Source organism: Thunnus thynnus, chromosome 1, assembly GCF_963924715.1.
Source record: "Thunnus thynnus chromosome 1, fThuThy2.1, whole genome shotgun sequence".
Taxonomy (NCBI): domain Eukaryota; kingdom Metazoa; phylum Chordata; class Actinopteri; order Scombriformes; family Scombridae; genus Thunnus; species Thunnus thynnus.
This window is the reverse complement of record NC_089517.1, coordinates 3,857,369-3,880,933: the sequence shown is the minus strand read 5'-3', so window position 1 is coordinate 3,880,933 and position 23,565 is coordinate 3,857,369. Positions and strand designations below refer to the sequence as shown.

Genomic DNA, 23,565 nt, shown 5'->3' with positions numbered 1-23,565 from the left:
GTGTTTGGTTCCTCTCCTGCTTCCTCAACCTGACATCCAGATCTTAAATAGTTACGTTGCACTTTGTTTGTACAACTGCATTAGTGAAGAAATGTAACAATCAAAAGTCCTCTGAAGAAAAGTCATTGACATCTTCAATCAATTAATATTTTGGTCAATAAAACATCAGAAAATGGTGCGAAAAACCCGTCAGAACATCGTTGAGTCCAAGGTGATGCCTTATTTGTCTTTATTTTACAGGTTTAGAGTCCAAAACCCCAAAATATTAAATTTACAGTAATTTAAGCACAAGAATAGCAACAAATTCTCACACCTGAAAGCTTTGAACCAGCAAACATTTAATATTTGTGTTCAAAAAAATTACTTTAACAATTATTCGATTCATTTTCCGTCGACCGATTAATCGTTTAATCGACTAATCGTTGAAATTTGAAGTTTGGTTTGTGATGGATCAACATGAAACTCCATGATGAAGAATTCTGTTTAATGAGACTTTTGAAACTCTGCCAAACAAACTCAGTTACTCACTGCGACTCTCAGCAGCCCGATGTTCCAGTTCGAGGCCAAATGTTTATTTACATACTTTGCTGTCTCGTGTTAATGAAACTTGCACACTGTGTACACACTGTGGTGTAAATTCACCATCTCTGTTGATTCAAAAAAAACATTTTAAATAAATACTGATTCTGTCTCAATGACATTGTTGATCATTTGTCCTCATTTCTTTTACTATTTTGCCCCAAAATTGCTTCTCTGTCCCTGATTATTTATGATTAACTGCAACTTCACATGTCTCCTGCACAGTTTTAAATATATATCTTCTTTTAAATATGTGCAAATATTGACAGACAAACACAGCATCCACTAAAAGCACACGGCGTAACCTCAGCAAAGCCCCGAACTAAACGATAACAGACCAATCCGTTACAGGCCCCGTGACAGGTGAGACAGCTGTGCAATGTGCTGCGAGTAATTGGCAGTGTTTCAAAATGAGGCTGGATTGAGACACGATGTGCCATTTGGCAAATATGTGTTGTGTCAGTGTCTCTGTCCTCGCATCATATCCCCTCCCCTGCTTCTCTCCCCTGCCAATGTCAGACGGAGAAGCTGAGGAATGAGGACAGGATGTGATAATGGTAGCGAGGATTGATAAGAACTGGGAAGAATCCAACAAAGAGCTTCAACCATTTATCACCTTAAAGAAATGTTCTGCCAATGAATGCTGCTGTTCCAGTCAGAGTTGGACCTCCAGCATGAAACTTATAGTAGGGATGCACAATATTGGATTTTTTGCCAATATTTCCAACTCATTGTGACCGATTGCCGATGCCGATGCCGATACATGCACATATTATTTTCCAGCTGGCTGAGGAGCTATTATGTATGCAATCATAGATTATACTAAGTATGATCAAGAAAGACAATATATGAAGGAAGAACTCAGGAAGACTGGAGTTCAGGAGTTCAGCATTAAAACTTTAATGAACCTGCTAAGTGGGAGCAGCAGTAGAGTTTTCATTGAGTTTATTAGACAGACAGGATTAATGTGTAGGATTTAATCTCTGGTCCACACTCCGGAGCAGAAGGTGGCAGTAATGCACCTAATACGCTGGTTACCAACTGCCATTATAAACCAAAAAGAAGATTGTTTTTGCCCAAACAGAGTGGTACATCCTGTCAGTCGAAGTGTTTCCTATCTGTGCAGCCGAACTTAGCAGCCCGGACTATTTTACCCTGACGGTCCCGGTGTTTCCTCCGCAGGCCCCACTTCACTAAAGCTGCCCGTCAGACCTGCTGCTTCTTCCCACTTTAACCTGAATAACAAACCGGGACTCGGTGCTCCGGTTGGATCCACACGGAGAGCCGGGGCTAACGTTAGCTGAGAGCCAGCTAGCTTCTGCTAGAAGCAGCAGCTGGTCTGACGGGCGGCTGAGTGAAGCGCAGCCTGCGGAGGAAACACCGGGACCGTCAGGGTGAAACAGTCCGTGGAGGAGAAGGCAACAAATCAGCCTCATAATCTGTAACGATGACGTGCCGATAACATCGTGCATCCCTAACTTATAGCTATGGTATTGATCCTCTGAGGCTACTGTACTTCTCTAAACTGGTATACGTCTGCAGCTCGGACTTCAGACGACAGACGCAGACTGACGAGATGATTGAAGGGGGGTCAACAGAAATTGGAGATAAAAACAAATGAGAGATAAGGAGACAGCGAGCGGAAATCATATTGAGGCAGAGCTGCAGACACAGATACAGTTTGCTCTTCTCATTTGATGCTCCATTTAGCAGAAACACAAAATAAACCCATCCCCATCTCGCAGTGCTGCTTACAGACACACACACACGGTCGTTATGGAGTCATATAAGAACAGAAAAAAAAAAGAAGCTCAAAATAGACGATGTGCTTTTCCTCTGACTGTGTTTTTTTTTTTTCTTCCCACAGCAGCTGTTATATGATTTGTAATGTTCATGGTTACAGCAGTGACTGAGACTCTTACAATAGTATTCAGCACATGACATTTCCTCCAATAGTCGAGCAAAGCATCATGATTGTGAAACATCTCAGTGGAGGCTTTGCTTACATGAACAAAATACACAACAGCACCGAGTCATTTGGATAAAAAAACAAATCTTTACTACGGAGGTATTTGGAAGATAAACCCAAGAGATCAAATACTTCACAACACAAGATACAGAAATCTTGTCAAACACTGTTTAGAGTCGATCTGGGATTAGATTAGTTTCAACATTTACTCAACAAATTCTCTCAAGTCTCTCAAACCAAAGAAATATAAAATTGTGAGTGAATAAAATTTCCTCAACAGAAAAACAAAACTAAAATACAAGATGATCCCGTTACAGTATCCTTCACTTTCACTTCACTTCAGTAAGAGTTAACTGTTAGTCAGTATAATCCAACGGTGTGTCAGATGGTTTAACAGCTTCAGAAACTGGCTCCGCTACAACTTTACAATGATGGAACTGTCCAACAAATTTCAGCAACTTTCCAAAAACCAAAAAATCGTGACATTTATACCCACTTCACACAGTGATTGATCAGCTATGTGGAGGTGATCTCTCTTTTTTCATTCATTACACAACAATTTCTGTCACTTTTGATGTGTACAAACAACTCCGACACAATGAAAGTCTTCAAGGAAAGACTGGAAATGTGCAGAGTTATCCTCATATTTACATGATAACTGCATCTCGCTGATCTCGCCCTTCAAACAACACTTCATGAGAACCAGTTCTCTTCCAGCAGCCCCTTTGTGCTGCTCCAGTTTTCAGTCAAAGTTTTGACTCAAAGCTCTCATGTGGACGAGCGTTACGGGAGTCTGTCCCCATCGGAGTGACAGTCAACGGCGAGGACGTCCAGCGGTGGTGTAACTCGATTTATCTTCCCCTATCTGAATCATCCAGCACAAATACTAGAAGATGATTGGCTGCTACAGTAGAACCTTTTCCTTACGTGACAGCACTTATATGTAACCACACATACAGTATAGAGAATGCACAGAGAGACCACAGAAAGCAGCCGTGATGTTTATTATGTCTACAAAATCATCTTGAGCTCAATTAACAAGCTAATCTGAGGCAAAAAGCCACCCAGTGAAGCCTGTACAGGTCTGGAGGTCGGTCAATAGTGACTCACAAGCAAAGTAGGGCTGAGCACCAAAAAATCCTTTTACTGGAAGATGAAGTTTTAGTAGCATGTTTCTGGAAATCAAAGTGTAAAAGGCTTGAAATGACCATCTAATAATCAACATACCCTCATGGAGAGTGGACTGATAATGTCTCTCACTCTGTTTATTAGGCTTCTGGTCCTGAAATGAACTGCTGATGAATGAACTTTAAAAAAAAAAAGAAAGAAAATGAACCCACGCTTTAAAATGTAATATAATTAAATCAAGAATCTAATTCAAAACAGATTTAATATTCACACAGTAATGATGACAAGATTACTTTCTAACAGCAACAGTTTTTCTTGCATTTGCAAATACTGGCACCAAAAAAACACACATTTCCTCTTTAAAACTCATTATGCAGCAGTCTGCCGCTCAGCTGTGAGAGTGATGTGATGTGACGTCTGTTATTGGGGGTAGAGGTGCTGCTGCCTTTGACTGTATAATACCGTAACGGGAGACCAAATTGAGAACAATTGTAATATCAGATCCCTTCGAATCTGTCATCGCTTCACGTGTCGGTACGTTCGCGCTGCACAGGCGAGAAAATGCACTGAAGCTACAGAATAACAAAGAAACAGCTGTATTACTTCTAGTAAGTAAGATCTGCTCTGTTTCATGCAGTTAATATCCTCTTTATGTTATGATCTGTTGAAATATGATAAAACTGTGTGACATCACGTCGCTTACTCAACCACCGTAAGCAAAACCTTTCAGTAACCTCTCACTCTGTGTATAAAGCAGATTTTTTGAGTTAAACAAACAAAGACTTAAACAGGGATGACAAGACTCACGACTCCCTCTGGACACTATTCATCCCGTGACAACGTCTACACTACTCCTCAAAATATTATCTTCCATCCATGAGTCACTATCCCAGTTACAAGTGGCAGGAAGTTACTCTGATTGCATGAAACTGATGATTTCACAAGTAAGTAGCTGCTGAAAGTGTTTCAAATGAAGGCAGGTTGTGTTTAAATACACCAGATTATTATAACAAAAGATCCCATAAACTCATCAAACACAACATACATTTGGCTCATTGATGCTCACATTTAGACTCAAATAAATCTAAAGATGTTAATATTATTACTTTGAATATGTTTAGCCTCCTAAATCAACAACATGAGCGTTAAATCCAACAGCAACCAGACACCAAACGCCACATTTCTACACCATTAATAAGCTCAGGAAGACCTCAGCGCTCATCCTCTCCCTCACCATGCTGACTCAGGTTCTGCAGACTAATTGCTTATACAGGGGAAAAAGGAAAAGGAGCAGCTCTTACCTCGATGAGGAAGTCGCCCGTCCTGAGCCCCGCCTGCCACGCCACCCCTCCCTCGTCCACCGACTCCAGGTACTGCAGGGCGGGGAAGGCTGGTGTGGGAGTGAACTCCTCGATGGGCGTATCCGCTGCACGGCGAGGAAGGACAAAGATGGAAGGGTTATAGATAGATAGAGAGAGAGAAATGAAATGTTCTTTAAGTGTTTACAGTTATATTAAGATGAGAGTCGGGTTTGTAGATTAACAGAAACACATGAGAGACGTGTTTGGATCTGACAACCAGGACGACATCATATCTAGATTCATCAAACACAGATTTAATTAATAACATTAAATGCCTTTTTAACCCTTTCAGATCACATCCACAGTGATATTGTGCACTTATTTAACTGTATATGCCAAAAAAACAAACATAAAAACAAAGAAATCAGTTTCTTTGTATTTTTATATCAAAATCCAAACATGTTTCCTTCCTGTAAAACAAAATATTACAACCAATTATATCATGACATCCATCAATCAATCAATCTTAACTTTTAGATCACAGATTGATTATGACATCAACATGTTTCCAACGTTACGTCCCGTCCGTCTGTCCTGTTTCACTCAGACATACGATTCTCTCTAAACGTCGTTTCATCTGGACTTTGATTAATGACGACATCGTCTCTGAATCTGCTGACGCTGCTTTTACCTGATGCTTGTTTGATCTTGACTTATCCTGTCATTTTAAATTAATTTAAATTCATTCATTTAATCTTTTTTTTTAATTATTTTCCTTGTTTTTATTGTTTAATCATAAATGCTATTATCTGTTTTTATGTTAAGCACTTTGTGTTGCATTTTATGCATGAACTGTGTTATTATAAATAAAGTTTATTATCATTATTATTCACATTTAAATGCAGCAGAACAATCATTAATGTTATTAATATCACCTGAGCCTTCCCTACTGTAACAAAAATGTCAAATATTCACAGTGAACTATTCTATTTATGTTTATTTATGTTGTATTTATGTTGTATTTATGTTGTATTTATGGACACTTTGTGCGTCTTAGTTTACATTTCTGTGTTTTACTTCTAACCAGCTCTGTTTGAACACATTTATTTTATTTTGTTTCGTTCTGTTATTTGTTCTTTATTGATTTACTGGTCGTCTGTTTCATTATGAAACAAACTTGTGTTAAATTGCAAAAGTTTATAAAATATTCCCCCAAAAAGAGTTTATTGTGAAAAAAGTCTGCTGATATATTTCTTCTCTGTGTGTCAAATATAAAAACAGTTATAAGAAAAGAAAACACCTTCCAACAAATCTAAAACTGTCGTATTCACCTGTTGTATCTTGTGCATCAATAGCAGTTATGCTTTCATACAGACAGAAATTATGAGGAGAAACGTTCACGACTTCTAGTTTTAATTCTGAATCCAGTTGGCAAAAAAATGAAAGTCAAACAAACAAAAAACTACAAAGTAAAAACAAAACAATAGAAGAAGAAGCTGCATGTAAATAACATCCATATATTAACTTGAATACATTTGTTTCAGCTAATTGAACAGCAAATGAACTAAACACTGTTTGTTTGTATCTCACATTCAGTAAGTAATGAACTGCTACAAATTTAGCATATTCATATAATAATAATAATACTAATAATAATAATGATAATAATAATAATGATAGGTTTATTTAATACAGCACCTTTCACAGAAATAGAATTCACAAAGTGCTTCACAAGTATAAAACTTAAAACATACAAACAATAAAAACTAAAACCACAAGTTAAAGTTAACACATAAAGGTTCCTAAAGGTGAGACAAAGATCTTGTAGGTCTTCAGCTGCTTTTTAAAAGCTTCTACAGACCACAGACTGTTTGTCTAACGGAGGAAAGCTCCACAGTGTTTCAGTCACAACCTCAAAGACACGATGACCTTTAGTTTTCAGCCCAGAGCCAGTAGATCCCGGTCAGATGATCTAAGTGACCTACTGGTGATGTAGGGCTGGAGGTCACTGATGTACTCAGATGTCCGTCCATGCAGGACTCTATGCATGAAAACAAGAACCTTAAAACGAATCCTAAACCTGAAGGGAAGCTACAGTAAAGCTCATTAAATGGGTGTGATGTGAGTCGTCCTGCTGGACCTGGTTAACAGTCTTAAAGCAGCCGTTTGTAGACGGTGAGACAGGTGAAAAGGGAATTACAACAGTCCAGCCGGGTGTGAATCATCATCTCTAGTTTTGTGATAGTTGGATTTAATACGCTGATTGAAATGCGTCGCATGATCAAATATAACAGCGAGATTTCTTAAATTAGACCCAACAGCTGAGGGAAGGGACCCGACGTCAGGAGCTTTACTGTCTGAAGCTTTGATAAGAACCTCCGTCTCGTCTGTATTAAGCTGTAAAAAGTTGTCAGACATTCAGTCTTTAACGGCCGTCAGACAATCGGTCGGAGTTATCAGGCTTAAAAGATCATCAGTGTAACAGATACAGATATATCTCTAACGTGACCTAAGGGAAGCATATATAAAGCAAATAAAACAGGACTCAAGATGGTGTCGACCAGGTGAGCAGCTGAGATCATCATCTAGAGATAATTGATGAGTAAAGCCTCCAAAAACAGCATTAGAGGAGGTTTTTCCCATTCTGCCAACATTCTGTGAATGCAGCATCAACACCAGTTGGGCAGATTATTATCTCAGCGGGTCTGACCTCAGTGTGGGAAAAAAAAACAACAGATTCGTCACAACTGAACAAAAGTCGACTTAGATAAGAAGATACAATGTGTAAATAAGACAGATCTGGAGTTGATGAACTGTTTCCTCCTGCTTCCCAGTCCTTGAGCTAAGCTAGGCTAAACGCACAGAGAGATAAAATAAATATCCGTCTTATCCGATATCGTGTTTGATCGAAAAACAAGTGTATTCCTTCTGAAAAACAAAGTGAATATAACAGTTCGTCTTTAAAGGGAAAGGCTGCGGTGTCAGTCTAGGGAGCTGCTGTCATCTACACTTTGCAGAATTGTACATGAGATATTTAACAGTGTCTTTGCACATTAAAGCCTCCGTTTGTGTTCATTTAGAATATTCGATGAAGGACTGAGCAGGAAGGAGACCAGGAGGGAACAGACGCTTTATTTATTAGAGCTTCCGTATCATTTGAAAACGTTCAATACTTTTTGTTTCGGATCATAAAACGACACATTTTTTTGAATGACTCAGTTTGAGGAACATGTGTTATTTTCTACAAATCCCTTTTTATTTGTAACTAAACTTTGTTTCATTTTTCATTGATTATTATCATGAAATATCTGATCAAATAATAAGTTAATAAGACTATTTCACCTGTCGTTTCCATGGTAATTGGAAAGTATTGATGTTCAATAAGCAGCCCTGTTGTTTATACAGGAAAGACATAAGGTGATTAAAATAAACGGACACTGATGAATGATGTATGGTTGTTTTGAACGGTCTGGCACGCTGGTAGAGAAGAACACAACACTATTGATCCTAACAAAGCTTCAAATCTCCATCCATGAAAGAGAGAGCACACACACACACCCAAAAAAAACATGATTTCCCTTCATTTCTTAATTTTTTTAAATCGTTTTCAGCCTCAGTTTGCCATCCAGCCTGTACTGTACTATCACAGCTCTCTCTCTCTGTCTCCCACACGCATGTTGCAGCCCTCCCTCTCTCTCTCCCTCTCTCTCTCTCTCTCTCTCTTTGCTCTCGGGGAGGTTAAAAAATATTGTGGCCGAGAGAAACCGGTGGTGACAAGTGACACTTCCTATAACTCATCCTCCTACTGGAAGACACAGTCCACGAGCGCGTACCAGGGTTTTTCACCAGGGGTATTTACATGATTGTGATGACTATGTTTCTTTAGGTATCTGCGTGTGCATGCGTGTGTGTGTGTGACACAAAGACACAAACCGAGAAGGAGAGAGGAAGAGAGAGAGAGAGAGAGAGAGACGGGCAGGGAGCACAAATAAATAAATAAATAAATAAAAAACCCGGCAGAAACGCAGAGAGCAAAAGAGGATGTAAGCTTATGTGACAGCTCGAGCATCAGTGCATGTTTGTGTGTGTGTGTGTGTGTGTGTGTGTGTGTGTGTGTGTGTGTGTGTGTGTGTGTGTGTGTTCACCCCCCGTGCAGGATAAGCTCGGCTGGGTCAGTTCCCCGGGGTGATAGCAGTGTGTGTGTCAGAATGACTAGAACATTCCTCTTGTTTTTCCCAAGCCAAATCCCTCTTTCCTCTCCCTCCTTGTCAGTCCCTCTCTCTCAGTCTCTGCCTCCCCCCCCCCTCCCCCTTCTTTCTTTCTCTCTCTGTATGTGTCTTAAAAAAATAATAAATAAATAAATAAATTAAAAACGGGAACATGAATATACTAAATTTACCTCTCGACAGTAACCATGGCGTAGACCAATCCAGCAGGTTGTGGAATGCAACGTGGATTATGACATGGCAAGAATCGTCATAGAAACCGACGCAGCAGCTCAAAAAACTGGCTATTTTTAGAGCCAATCTCACTGGCTTGGTGAAATATCAAACAGGCCACTTGTATCACAACAACTCATGATGTGGTGTGTGTGGGGGGGAAGGTGGAAGATGATGGATGTTCACTGCAAGGAAGCAGGTGCATAAACCCCCAAAAACGCTTTTCCTCAACTAACCAGGTGTTGTGATGTCATATTATAAGTGTCAGCTCTGAAAGGTGGTAAAAATAAATAAATAAATAAGGAGAGCAAGTTTGGGTGGATTACAGTCAGCTGCATCTCTAATGACAACACATGCCATCACAAGATATCTGACACTCCTGCTGTATGTGTGTGTGTGTGTGTGTGTGTGTGTGTGTGTGTGTGTGTGTGTGTGTGTGCAGAGGTCACAGTAAAGTTGCTTTCTTTCTAATGGCACAACTTATTTGCATGTTTCTGTTGGAGGAGGGAGGAAGGCTACAGCATCACTTCATGCATTCTCACACACACACACAAGCCCACAAGATCCTGGATGAGTCAAACTGCTCACACACAACATAAAAAAATTGCACCAAATTACATTTTGCAAGAGTGTAAACATGTCAAGTCTTGCTGGTTGTGCTGCAAAGGATGGATGGAAGAAAGAGACAAACAGTGAAGTAAAAAGCAGAAAAGTCATAAAAATAAATGTTCCTACCTTTTGCACCTCGCAGGACGAAGCCAAATCCCTCATTCTCCTTTTTCTGGAGCACCACCGTCTTCTCGTCCACCACGCAGTCACTGTGGAGGAGATGCCGAGCAGAGCGCCCGTTAGCACAGCCCATCATCCGCAGCATGGCCACGGACGCCCTGCCCGAGTGGAGGTTCATGCTGTTGGAGGAGAGCTAGTCCGGCCAGGGCAGGGCAGGGCAACCCCGACCCCACCCCACCACCACCACCGCCGCTGCCGCCGCCGCCGCCGCCTCTTCCTCCTCCTCCTCCCGCCGGCCTCTCTGTCTATCAAACGGTATGACAGCGGCCCCGGCAGCTCGGCGACAGCATCTCCAGGAAAGAGACGACCCCAAAAGAGAAAAAAAGAAAAAAGAAAAAAGGGAGACGACGACGAAAGAGACGCGCCTCCCTCCCCTCCCTGCAGCTTCCCTGCCGCCGCCGCAGCTGCAGCCTGTCAAGCCGCCTCTCCTGCGCGGAGAAGCGGGGTCGGCAGCGCGGTTACCCCCGCTGCTGCTGCTGCTGCTGCTGCTGCGGAGGCTCCGGCCGGCGGTGTGGGAGTGATGCGCCGTCGAGGAGAAGCGACATCAGGCTGGTGGTGATAGCGGCTAATAGCTCATGATGAGGCGGGGAGGAAGGCTGAAGCTCGCCGGGTTGGTTGGTTGTGGGGGGTGGTGGTGGTGGTGGTGGTGGTAGGGGGGAGGAGGGGGGAGGTAGTGGTGGTGGCAAAGAGAGTGAGAGGGAGGGAGCAGCGGAGTCTCGGTGTGGATGGATGTCTAGGTGTGCGGTGCTCTGCAATGTGTAATCAACTGACTGGTAGGGAGGGTGTGCGTGTGAGAGTGTGTGTGTGTGCGCGCGTGGTGGCAAAGGGAGAGAATGAGTAGGTGGGTGACCAGCTGAGGAAAAGGGTGACAGTGGGGTCCCAACATCTGCCTGACTCACTGATCAGTTCATTGATTGATTGATAACCGCATGACGTCGTAAGGTTGCAGCTGTCATCTACCACTTCGATTCACTGACGTGTCTGTTCACTTTTATTGTTTGTGGGAAACATTCAAATGTTCACTTCTCTCTTTAAAACGATAACTTTTTTATTTTTGCAAAACTGTAAGTTTGCAAGGAAGGATCATGCAAGAGTGTTACTGGATATCAAAAAAGGTCAAACAGAAACTTCAAGTATGAAGGAAACGACATGTTTAAAAAAGTAATAACTGCCTATTTTGCATTTGCAATTAGCCACACTGTAGCCCCTGTATGTGGTAACTTCATCTAACCTCTTCAGACAGGTAATAATGCAGCACACATCTTACAGTACATGTGTTCCCGAACAAGGTTTCAGGGTCTGGGGTTCCTGGTATGTAGTGTTTGTAATCCAGCCTTGCTCGTTTTTTAATTAACTCCAGTTTTTGCTTAAATGGCTCCACTGATATTAAAAACAAACAAGGAGATCAGCTGTTTCATGTGCATGAAATTCCTCACAGGTTGATGCTTCCTCCATGTTTCTCTCATCATCATTAAATGACATAAGAGGCAGCTCTGCAGTCAACATGCAGCCGCAGTTTAAAATATTTCCTGTTAAATTACAGCACGTCTCCCATTTCTTCCTTTTAACTAACAGAAGTTGCTTAAATCTAAACTACACTGTCGCTGCTGCAGTTGTTTATAAGAGGAATCCTCCATATGGTGATGCAGCTTCTCTATGAGTTGAAAGGATTAGTCCCAAATGAGAGGCAGCTCATGAAGTTTGACTCAGCAGTAATCTGTCTAATCTGACATCTTTCTCCTCAGCTCCAGATACGTTAACAACGACCACTAGTCACTCCCACTTCCTCTGAAATATTCTGGGATTAAAACACGCATTAAAAAAAAACTGTACGTTCTGTCTCTCATTTCCTGTAGAGTCTGGTGTGGTGAGACTGATCTCATCTGGGTTGTGAAAGCAGAGCTGCGCGGGGAACCAGCGTGGGGGGGGGGGGAGGGAGGAGAGAGGTGCAACTGAAAGGCCAAGTTTGCTCCTCCAGCCTGTGGTGTTTGCAGTGAGGGTGCATCATTCAGCTTATATTAGGTGCAAGGATTACACTGAATAGACACGTGGGATGAGAGAGAGAGAGAGAAAAAAGACAGAGAGAGGGGAGAATAAAGAAGGAGAGAGAGAGAGAGAGAGAGGCGCGACTGCCATCCTAGCAACAGTTCCCTTAGCAACGCAATCTGTCTAGAGAGGAAGGAGGCCCGCACTGCTGACACACTGAAGGTTATCTCCCAGCATTCCCTTACACACACACACACACACAAACATACACCCTCTGGCTCGTAGTGGGCGGCCGACGGTAATCACACCTTGATCACCCAAATCTGACACGGTGGCAGCTTGGATAGGTCAGCACACGGCGGCGTGCGGAGAAGGGCCTGACGTTTTATCGAAGGTGTCATCTCGTTCAACAAGTGATGCGAGTGGGGGACAAACAGACTGAGACTGATTTATCAAAACAAAGTGGAGCATGCAGGATGTGGGACATGCTGCTTGACAGGCTGTATAGGATGAAGTGCGAGCTTCCCCCGGGGAGCACGCCGCCTCAATCTCAGCTCCGCCGTGGGAGGCCGCAGTGTATTTATAGCCAAGAGGAGAGAGGTTCTGTATGCGATGCAATGGCTGCTTGTTTGTCAGACATTCATCTTCTGCTGTCCACATAAAACTTTTTATTAGAGTTTGGAGGTCTGGCTCAAGGGTAGAGTAGTTAGAGACGGTAATCAAGCTCTTATATTGCATTATTATGGACGTTAGAGAAAATGACGCAAGCTAAACTATCAGTCATTGTGGAGGAGGGCTTCTAAACTCTCAGCGGCACCCTTCAAACGCTTATTCCTCATCCCTGCATGCTTTCATCGGTGCCATGTGACTCGACAACGACTCCTCGGGCGCCAGCATCATCAGCGTTTTATCTGAAACAGCAGAGAGCTGATGCATCATATATGAAAATCAACATCTGGCTTTCCTCTCCCTCTCCCTCTCCCTCTCCGTCTCCGTCTCACCTCACTGCAGCCTCAGTCAGCGAGGAGAGACTGTCTGTCCACAAGTCATCCACCACCATCATCAGGACATGCAGTGTTAAAAGAGTCAGCAACAAACACCTGGTGATGTTTAAACAGCAGCATGTGGCCGTCACCTGCTCACCAGATGAGATTTTGCCCTTTATCACAAGAAAAAAGTGTGTTTTTGATCCATAGATGAATTAAATCAAATAAAAATACATATTGTATTGATATTATGATGAAGTATGATAAGTTCTACGCTGGTGGAGCAGTTTCCGTTGTGCCGTCACACTTCTCTGTCATCAGGATTTTAATAAAAAGTATGACGGAGCCTCAGGTAGGTTTGCTGGATATGAAGACAGCTTTATTTGACTTTTTAAAGCAGACAATGAGCTGCCAGGAAGGTGTCATCACTGCCATAATAGAAAGTATCATAAAGAGACAGAATAAATAAGAGCAATTATTTGACCTTGTAAAGCACCATAAACATCATAACCTATTATATCCTGTATATCTACAGCCTGAGACATAACTTGATGACAGGAAGCTTGACAGTTAAAACATTTTGCACTGAGAAATGTTCTCTTCTTTCACTCTTAGAGACACTTTGGATCATATTTATGCACATAATGCAAAGTCCAAGTGAAGCACAAGCTGTTATATGTGCTGTGTAGACTGTTAGACCTCCTGAACGTTGGAAGCTTTTTTGTGTGTTTTCTGTGTATGTTGTTGTTGTCTTGGTCTAGATTTGTTTTTTTTATTTACTTTATGCTTTATGTCTGATCAGTTTTACTTCCAGTGAGCTTTTTAGCAGGATCATAGCTGCCACTGAAGACACTGAGGTCACGTCCGATGTATTTATTCTGGAAAATTTGGCAGATCTTTCTTCACATCCCGTATGTATTCCAGATATTATCTACAGTAAATATATCAGGATTCCTCCATTCAACTCCTGAGACTGTCAGTGATATTCTGGTGCTACTATATAACCAGCTCAGTTTATCTCCTTTTAATTTGTGAGCGGAGATCAAACTGCTGTTTGGCACCTTTTTCCGGCCCATAAACACACAGACCAGGAAAGTTCCTGCCTCATGCAAAATTTAACGGCACCCTTCCACACAATTATGAATCTTTAAAGAGCAAAGGAATGACTTGGACAAGTCAGCCTTCCAAAAAAAAAAAAAAAAAATAGTTATGATGTAATTTGTTCCATTAGGGAGCATGAAATGGAAATACTCAGAGCTCAGTCTTTATCCAGGTTAAAGCTTAATTTCCAGTGGAGATTTCCCTTGGATCATTAATGTCACATGAGTCTTTAGTCTTTGCCACAGTTCACTTTTGTCCAACCAGTCTTTGCTTTGCACTGGGTGAGGGATGGTAGAGATGGTTCACCTTGACCCATATTGGACACTTAGTGGGAAAAAAAAAACACCTTCCAGCATGTTCACTGGGCAATGAAGCCAAATTGAGAGACGCCTGCCAGAGGAAATCCAGCTGAGTAATGAGCAAAATGTCACGTTGTCCTTCATACTGTTGCCACACATATTTTATATTCTGCTACACGGGCCTGATATTTTGTCACAGAGTATATACAGAGAGTAGAGCAGTAATTAAAACTAACAGGGTTACTGTGTTCACTAATTGCTACAATTTTTTTTCCATTAAGTTTGGTAGAATCAGACGTCAGTAGTTTGACTGAGCAGGTTATTTAATCATGTACAAAACCAGCAAATCTGGAATCCAATTGTCAAGTTGTACCTTCCTGACAAAGACGCTGACAAATACTTTAAAACACCTCTTCAGATCCCACAAGGGATTCATTTATTTATTTATTTCTACATGCAAGAGGTGAAAAAAGTCAGTGGTGGAAGTATTCAGATCATTTGGATGTTAAAGTAACAACAACAACTTTGAAAAATAACTAATCTTTAAATGTGAAGCTGTTTTATATCATTATAAATTGAATCTTTTTGGGTTTTGATAAAACAAAACATGTAAACTGAAGACGACATGATGGGTATTTCTCACAATTCTTTGGTTTTATAGACCAAACAGTTACTTTCTGAATCGACACAATAATATATTCTTCAGCAATAAAATAATCATGAGTTACAGCCCTATTATCATCATTAAGAGTTGTAAATTTGCAGATGCGGTGAGAATTGTGGTATAATTGAATTTTTAACAGTGAACAAACAGGACTTGTTTGGTTTTAGAGAAGCAGCGCTGTTGCCAGTTTACACACTGAGGAAGGACGAAACATCTGTGCGGTGCATGAATAAACAGTTGAAGTGTCTTTGCTGTACTACTTCTGATTTCTGATTAGAAAAGCAGCACAACGTCCACATAAGATGACAGAACGCTCATCTCTTATTTATGCAAATGTACAAGTTTGTGCAAATTTGAAAGCGTGACTGTGTCAAATGAGAAGGCAGCAATTTTCACTGCTATTATGCAGCTGCAACATCTGTCCCTCCAGGACAAGCTGAGGAAGAAAAGGCCTCTCTGCACAAACTGCTGCTTGGCTGTTTGCATGTATGGGTTAAAAACCAAAGAGCGTGTTCTGCTGCGCAAATCGCTGCATGCCTGATGATGATGTCGGACAGATGACCCCGGTGTGATCAAACACAACCCAAAGCTCATTGATAGTCATGTTCCTGCAAGGACATTTGGCTCACCTTCATGATTGATTTCTCTAAGTAGGATTTCTTCACGATGGAGAATAAACTCTACGCTCTATGTATCCCAGCTCTTTCTCTCTTTCTCTCTCTCACACACACACACACACACATCTATCCTCCTCTCTAATGAAGCTTGTATTCAAGTGGATGTGACAGCAGAGAAGAGTGGAGCAGAATAACTTAGGAGCTGAAGACGGAGAAAACCTTGGGATTCAACGTCAGGTACCATTAGACAGGACTTTTCACTTAGCCGAGAGGACAGGGTTTATTCTAAATCTCATTTACCTACTAGGGTTTTCCTCTTTTTTTTTCTCAACAACAGACGGAAGGTTTCCATCCAAAGCTGATTGAAGATTGAAAACCCAACAGCTTGATTTGAAGACAAAGAATCGACTTCATTGCACCCGAGTGATTGTGAATATTTAATCTACAAACAGCCTCCTGAAGCTGAAAGAAAATCAACAGCTTAAAAGTTTGTTATCTTGACTTTTTGGTGACAGCAAATGCGTTAATAAAGATGATTGCATGACTTGAAAACAACCCTGTGTGAGGTCTTACCTGGAGGCATCAAAGCTGTCGTAGGAGCCCACAGTGTAGTGTCTGAAAAGCTTCCGTCTGTCAGCGCGGTCCGCTCGGGAATCTGATAAATCACAGCAGAACGACATCAATATTAGCATCCCGTTTGTAACCAATAACAACAGTTTTCAAATCAGTCATCGCTGTTAGGTGAGGTAGAGGTTCTGTCTCCTCAGGGTCCGATCCAATAACATGACAGGACATCTGAACCTGAGAAGTTTTACACAGTTTCTAGAGAGATTTATCTCTAAAAGCAGAAGTTACACCTGTTCTCTCATCATCTGTACAGGTCAATATACAATATGTGTGCTGTGAAAGAAAATTGAATGGTAGGTTATCATTTTATAAATCTTTTGTATATATGTTACAAATGTTTTCAAACTAAGGGATTAATGTTTGTTATCAACTGAATGTGATGTAATGTCATTGTCATTTTGGGGATACATGTCGGTGGCTAGTTGAACTCTTGAACTTGTTTCTATCTGAGGATTGCTTGCTGACCTCTGGGATTAGCTAGAGATATCTTTGTCTTAAGCCTACTGTTTTAGAGACTGTGTGGATCATGAGGTACCTAGACAAGCTAAAGTTTAAGGGTTAGGGTTAGGGTTAGGGGTTACCCTAACCCTAAAACATGTCTATGTTTGAAGTTATTGATTGACCATGAGGTCTCTGTTGGATCGTATGACCATACTTGTTTGTAAGAAGGTGTAACAGTTTATGAAAGTGTCCATTTAGAGACCAGACTGCTTTTAGCTTTTCTTCCGGAGAGGCATAAAGCTGTCTAGTTTGGGTTCACAATCTTTAGAAAAAGGGTCAGGTGAACAACATGCTTTCTCTCCAAAAATACAAGATGATTGTATTTTTGTTTGTGTTTGGACATCTATATAGTTGTTCCTGATGGTGTGATGGATTGTACAGTGTCTACAACCGTTTCAACAAGTAACAATGTTTAATGCTTTCTTTATGTCTCTGTTTGGTTCTTGAGCAACGATGGAAAATTTCCACAACAGTGAAAGTACAACAAGTATCTCTTAGAGCTCAAAGGAAGACAGAGAAGGAAATCGTTGATGCCACCGTTCAACACTTTCAGAAATCGCTCCTGAGAACGTGAACAGCAGGAACAGATCTGTTTTCTAGCCGACATAAAATACAGATCATATAACTACATGTTCAAACAAATGTCTTCATCCATTCATAATACAATAAATGGGGTTAAATCAAGAAATGTTTACTTGATAGGCTGTTTTTTGGACAGTAATAATGTGTAATGTCCAACAAAAAATATGTGTTTGTCACTGCCCAGATGAGCATATTGTGATCTGAGGACCCTAACGGCAGGATGACATCATTTTTAAATGCCATCCATAAAGCACATGACCATTACAAAAATGATGTCTGATCTCCTACCACTGTGGTTAAGATATGGATATGCTTGGATATAAAAACGACTTGGTTAGGATCAGCAGGTAGAGCAGGTCGTCCACTAATCACAGAGTTTGATCAATAGTTCCTTCTGTCCACATGTAGGAATCCCTTGTTGTCATCAGTGTGTATGTGTGTGTGTGTGTGTGTGTGTGTGTGTGTGTGTGTGTGTGTGTGTGTGTGTGTGTGAAGGGGAGATTGAAAGGCAAATTGTAAAGCACTTTGGACAAAACGCTTTATAAATACAGTCATTTACCATTTAGAGAGACGGTGGTGGATGAAATAAAACAGTTTTGACTGTTGGAAGGAAACAAGAAATGAACAGCTGTCTCCAGTGTCAAACTCCCACCAATCACCCCAAGATTTCCTCCTTAGAGATGCTGCTGAGCTATAAGAATATAAACATTACTTCAGCCTTTGCCCCGGGGCGCCAGGTGAACATTAATATACTGTTTGTCCTTTTAGGTTTCAGGTGAGAACTAAATGTATCATTACTTCACAAAAACCAGACCTGCCCATTGTATACATTTAAAATTATATAATGTATTGATCCAGCTCAATTGTGTCATATTACAGGAATCTTGTTTTTCCTTGAACTTAATTAATTAATTGATCTTATTGGCCACTTGGGGGCAACATTTGACATATTGTCTGTCTTCTTAAAAAGTTGTTAGCTAACATGTTAGCAAACATTTCCCTATTTACACAAGCAGTCCAAGTCCAATATTCACCCTTCTTTTAGCTCTAGTTTGACCACCAGCTAGTCGCTAACTTGGTGCTCGACTGGCAGCATTTAGCGGGTTAACAGAGCTTTTTAGCTGAAAACAGCCACCTGCTGTTGCTTGATAACAATAAAACAAAAACAATGAGCTGAAAGATGCTAAAACACTGTTTGGTTGAGGAGAATCGCAGAGTTTGTGATAATTCTCTTTGGGTTCATCAAAACATTCATATTACTGCTTTAAATCCTTTAGTTTGATCCAGCAAGACCTTGAAAGTCACTGGACACACGATCTCCGTCATGATTGGCAGATCTTTGGTAAAACTACTGTATTTCACTGAGTTCCTTCAAAATCCAGATGATTTTATGTAAATTTGAAATCTACAGTAAGAACTGTACTGTAAACACATATAAACACATACTCTGAGATGGATGGACAATCAGTGATAAACATGGACAAGGTGTACAACAGACAGATACAAATGTTTACATTTTGGCTCACAGTGTGACGCCTATTTGAAATGAATCAATATAAATTGAGAAAGAAAGCGAGTGTTTAAACAAAGATCCAGAGGGTGGCAATATTGGCTAATGGATGGAGAAATACGAGACTTGACCTTTAACCCTACAACACCAAAAAAAGATGTTTGTAACATTGTGGACGTGCAGATGATAAAAACAGAAGCAAAACACATTTAATATGAAATGTTGGTATCATTAAGCTGAACACAATCATTAGCTCTGTCTAAAGCTTCTCTTCTGTCTCGTTTAACTTTTGTTTACAATTTCACTAAAGGAGGAAGTTCAATAACATTCAAAACACAGATTTTCATAGATTTAAGGGAACAGCGTTAAAAAAAATCTAAATTTGTAAAAATTAGTGTATCTAAGCACACACACACATGACCTCCAGAGTGAAGATTCCTCCCGTCTCATCTATTTGTCCTCTTCATCCCATCCTCCCCCCTCTTTTCTCTCCCTCTCTTTCCTTCCTTCACATACTCTCTCACACCAGCTGTCACACTTTCACAGAAACTCCATCTCCTCTGATCCGGCTTAGATCTTGTCATCTTTGCAGGAACATTTTTTTTTTCTCCCCCCCCCACCCCCCCGATTCTACATCCACAGTGTCAGATTGGAGGAGGGAGGATGTGGCTGGGAGTAGATAATCGACCGACACACAGAGAGAGAGAGAGAAATGGGTTACAGCTCTGTGTTTTTGTTTTGTTTTTAAAGAGGAAAGACGGGAAACGAAACAGACTTAATGTGTGTAAAAAGAAAGAAAAAAAAAGAGGAATGAAGAGAGAATAGTATATGCACAACACAGTCACACTCCATAGCAACTGCTGTCTGACTGCAGCCAGCTGGTTTCTATGGTCACAGATCAATAGAGATGGTGCATGCATGGTGTGTGTGTGCGTGTGTGTGCGTATGCATAACTGAATGTGAACATAAAGTATTAATATGTGTGAAAATATGCACGCTACATTGCATCTGTATTTGTGTCTTTGTTCTGTCAGCTGTTTATGCTGTAAGCGTATGTGTGTGTGTGTGTGTGTGTGTGTGTGTGTGTGTGTGTGTGTGTGTGTGTGTGTGTGTGTGTGTGTGTGTGTGTGTGTGTGTGTGTGAGGAGTAGTGGATCCTGTCAGGCATCTGGCCCTCTCTGAGTTTCTTCCAGGTCTTTATTTTTTTTTCCCCTCTCCGCCTCCTCCTTCACTCGTATCTCACCTTACGGCGTGAGGGAGAAATGCGAGAATGAGACGGAGGAATTGACGCAACAAGCAACCGTTGCCAAATGGGACATTAGTCAGTCCGTCCTCATTCGGACACGACGTCATTACCTGAACTATAGGATGATGTGATGCGTAGCTGTATCACCTGCCTCTAGGATTGTAATGGATGGCTCCGTACTGTTTTGTTGTCTTAAGAGTCTTGTTTTGCTCAGATTGTTGTATTTTTCTGTAATCAGCACAATCTTTATCTACAGTATGTCTTATCCATTTTTTCTGTTGATTTTTATCAATGTTTATCATATTTACTTAATTTAGTGACTTTTAGCTATGCTAGCGCTCATGGCTCTATGGATATCAGCCTGTTTTCAGTCCAACACTTTGGTTCAACCTGAAATATCTCAACAACCATGAGATGGATTGCAGACATTCATCGTCAGCAGAGGATGAAGCCGACCGACTTTTCCTCTAGCGCCACTGTGAAGTTTTTTAATTTAAAATCACAAAACTATTGTACGGATTCCCATAGAATTTGGTACAAACATACATTCATTCCCCATCTTCCAGATTCGGTCCGGGGTGCAGACACCCTCTCTACGTTTAAGAGTCGGCTTAAAACTTTCCTTTTTGATAAAGCTTATAGTTAGGGCCGACCAGGCTCGCCTTGGATCAGCCCTTAGTTATGCTGCTATAGGCCTAGACTGCTGGGGGACTTCCCATGATGCACTATATAAATAAAAATTGATTGATTGATTGATTGATATAAAATAACTTGAGTAGTCCCTCATCATCATCATTAAAAAGTGCTGCAAATTAATACTAAATATCTAGTGTCATTTAAAATGTGATTGTCTGATTTTACTCGTCTCATAGTTACCATTTACAGTCTTGAAATATTTAAATTATGATTTGCTGAAGCAAAGCACCACGGCTGCATAACCAAATACTCAGGACAGAAATCCATCACTAAAACTTAATAAATGTTTTATCTCCAGTAGGAAAAATAAAATCTATTTTAAATTTTAGAGATGCAGAAACTGTTGGTCATACTTTTATCTCCTTGCACCTTGATTATTATTGCAACAGTGTTTTCTCTCGTCTTAATCAACAAACTTTGAACGACTGCAGACTGAACAGAACTCAGCTGTCAGACTTTAACCACAAATAAAAGACACGATCACATCACACCTGTTTTAACCTCTTTACATCAGCTCCCTGTTTGTTTTAGGATTGATTTAAAGATCTTATTGATTATCTTCAAGGCTTCAAATTATATTTCACACCTTTTAAACCTCTATGAACCTTTGTGTAGTTTGAGATCCTCAGGCAGACGTCTTCTGTCTCTTCTTCAGGCTGAAAACTGAAGAGGAGTCTTTGCCATCGAGGCCCTGCGGCTCTGAACGACCTGCCCGATGAAATCAGACTGTCTGAGTCAGTTTCTCCTTTCAAGTCTCTTCTTAAAACTTTCTTTTATCAGAAAACATTTCCTGACTTTACCTGAGCTGCCTGCTGATTTTACTTGACTTAATTTGTTTTTATTGTCGATTTTTAATTTTGTTTTACTCCCTTTGTGTTTAATATGAATAATAATGTGTTTATTTTTTTATGGTTTTAGTTTGTTTTAATCTCTCTGTGTTTTAAATATGTTTTGTTTTGTAATGTGTTTGTAAAAGTGCTATATATAGTTTATTATAAGTCGGTTGCTAGGAAACATCAAAAAGGAAGTCACTGTTGTGTGACGTAACTTCAAAAAATAACAGTTTTAGGGGTCAAAAGATAAAATAAACTTAACTGCCGATGCTTTGTGTAGATGTGACTTTCTGTTTTATTTCTATCTGCATATCTGGAGAAATATGTGTTTTTTAGTAGTATTCGTTCAGTTTGGGGGGAAATATCTCATTATGCTAAGCTAACTGATATTATTTAGTAATTTAGTCTAACATTATTGGCACAACACTCAATAACACTCATACTCAATAATCACTAGGATGTATTTCATCCTCTGCTCTGCCACTGCGGCGTGAAAAACTGTCTGAAAAGGATTTTGTTTCCAGAAAACATCAGGAAACGTTTCTGTGGCAAAACTTTACATGTTTTTTGCTGATGATATTCACATATTCAAGCATCCTCGTGTGAGACGGGTTAAGTGATGAATGTCCCTCATAACCAGCCTCAACCTGCCAATGATGATAATCTGTGATCAGAGGATGTAAACAGCTGACTGTGCTCCTGTGTTTGTTCTTCTACAGTAATTTATATTCAATTATGAGCCATATTGAGTCGTGTTTTGCAATGCTAAAAAAGGTTATTGATCTTTTCCTTTTCCTTCTCTAATTCATTGTATATCATAAACTGCATAAAAATACTTGAATGGACACACAGGTATTGTTGTTGTGTAATAGTCCACTTTTTTTGTTCATTGAGTGAAGTTGAGGGATCAATCTCAGCTCAGTTACACACAGAAAAGCTTTCACCTAAATCTGCAGTTCTTGCTTTCTGGTCTTAGAGAAGCTGGTGCCCCTTGACATTACTATACCTGCTTAACCACTGAGCTATGTGTGTGTGTTTCAGTGTGTGTTTCAGTGTGTGTGTGTGTGGGCTGCAAGTTTACTCTTCTCAAGGGCTCTCAAGGGTCCAAACGTGAACCCTAACAAAGCATGTCTAAGCAGGGCTTAATCCTGCTGCATCACATCTATTGAATTAGAAGGATTAGGAGCTAAAGGTGTTTAAGTTAAATCAGCGTGTGTGTGTGTGTGTGTGTGTGTGTGTGTGTTGGTCAAGGGGATGAAAAGGTAAGACGCAAACCCCTGATAAGTTGCACACTTCACATATCCAAGAGAGAAAATATATGATGCACCTGCAGTAACTTTGAATGTAAATATTAAGTATTTTAGACTTTAATTAATAATAATAATAATAATTAATTCTAAGGCTGTTTTTTTATTCCACTCATAATCTTTCTGTAAGACCAGCCACTTCTGATTAAATACCAGTTGTAAACACACAGTATAATTAGACAGTAACATTGTTAAATCCACTAGATGAATACTCATGATTGAGCTGATGGGTTAGTGTTTGACTTGATTATCCCTCCTCGAACTGCGAGAAACATTTCATAGTATTTACAGTAAATCAGAGAGAAGCTCAAGACAGATCAGGATCGGGAATATTAATTACTTCTTGCATTCTCTCACAGACATGATCCGATAAGATGATCAGAAAAGTTATCAAATGCCTGATGAA

At 40.5% G+C, this 23,565-nt stretch overlaps 1 protein-coding gene across 2 annotated transcripts in view; it reads right to left on the bottom strand.

Annotated features, from left to right (window-relative positions):
• The window catches only part of LOC137188058 (SH3 and multiple ankyrin repeat domains protein 2-like), a 166,719-nt gene that overhangs the window by 52,651 nt on the left and 90,503 nt on the right, over positions 1-23,565 (bottom strand). For both annotated transcript variants that reach the window (XM_067597469.1, XM_067597551.1), the window contains exons 13-15: positions 16,432-16,513; positions 10,152-10,234; positions 4,978-5,102 (exon numbers count right to left, since the gene is read on the bottom strand). In XM_067597469.1, the coding sequence (XP_067453570.1) occupies positions 4,978-5,102; positions 10,152-10,234; positions 16,432-16,513 (290 nt within the window). The remainder of the gene's footprint in view (positions 1-4,977; positions 5,103-10,151; positions 10,235-16,431; positions 16,514-23,565) is intronic.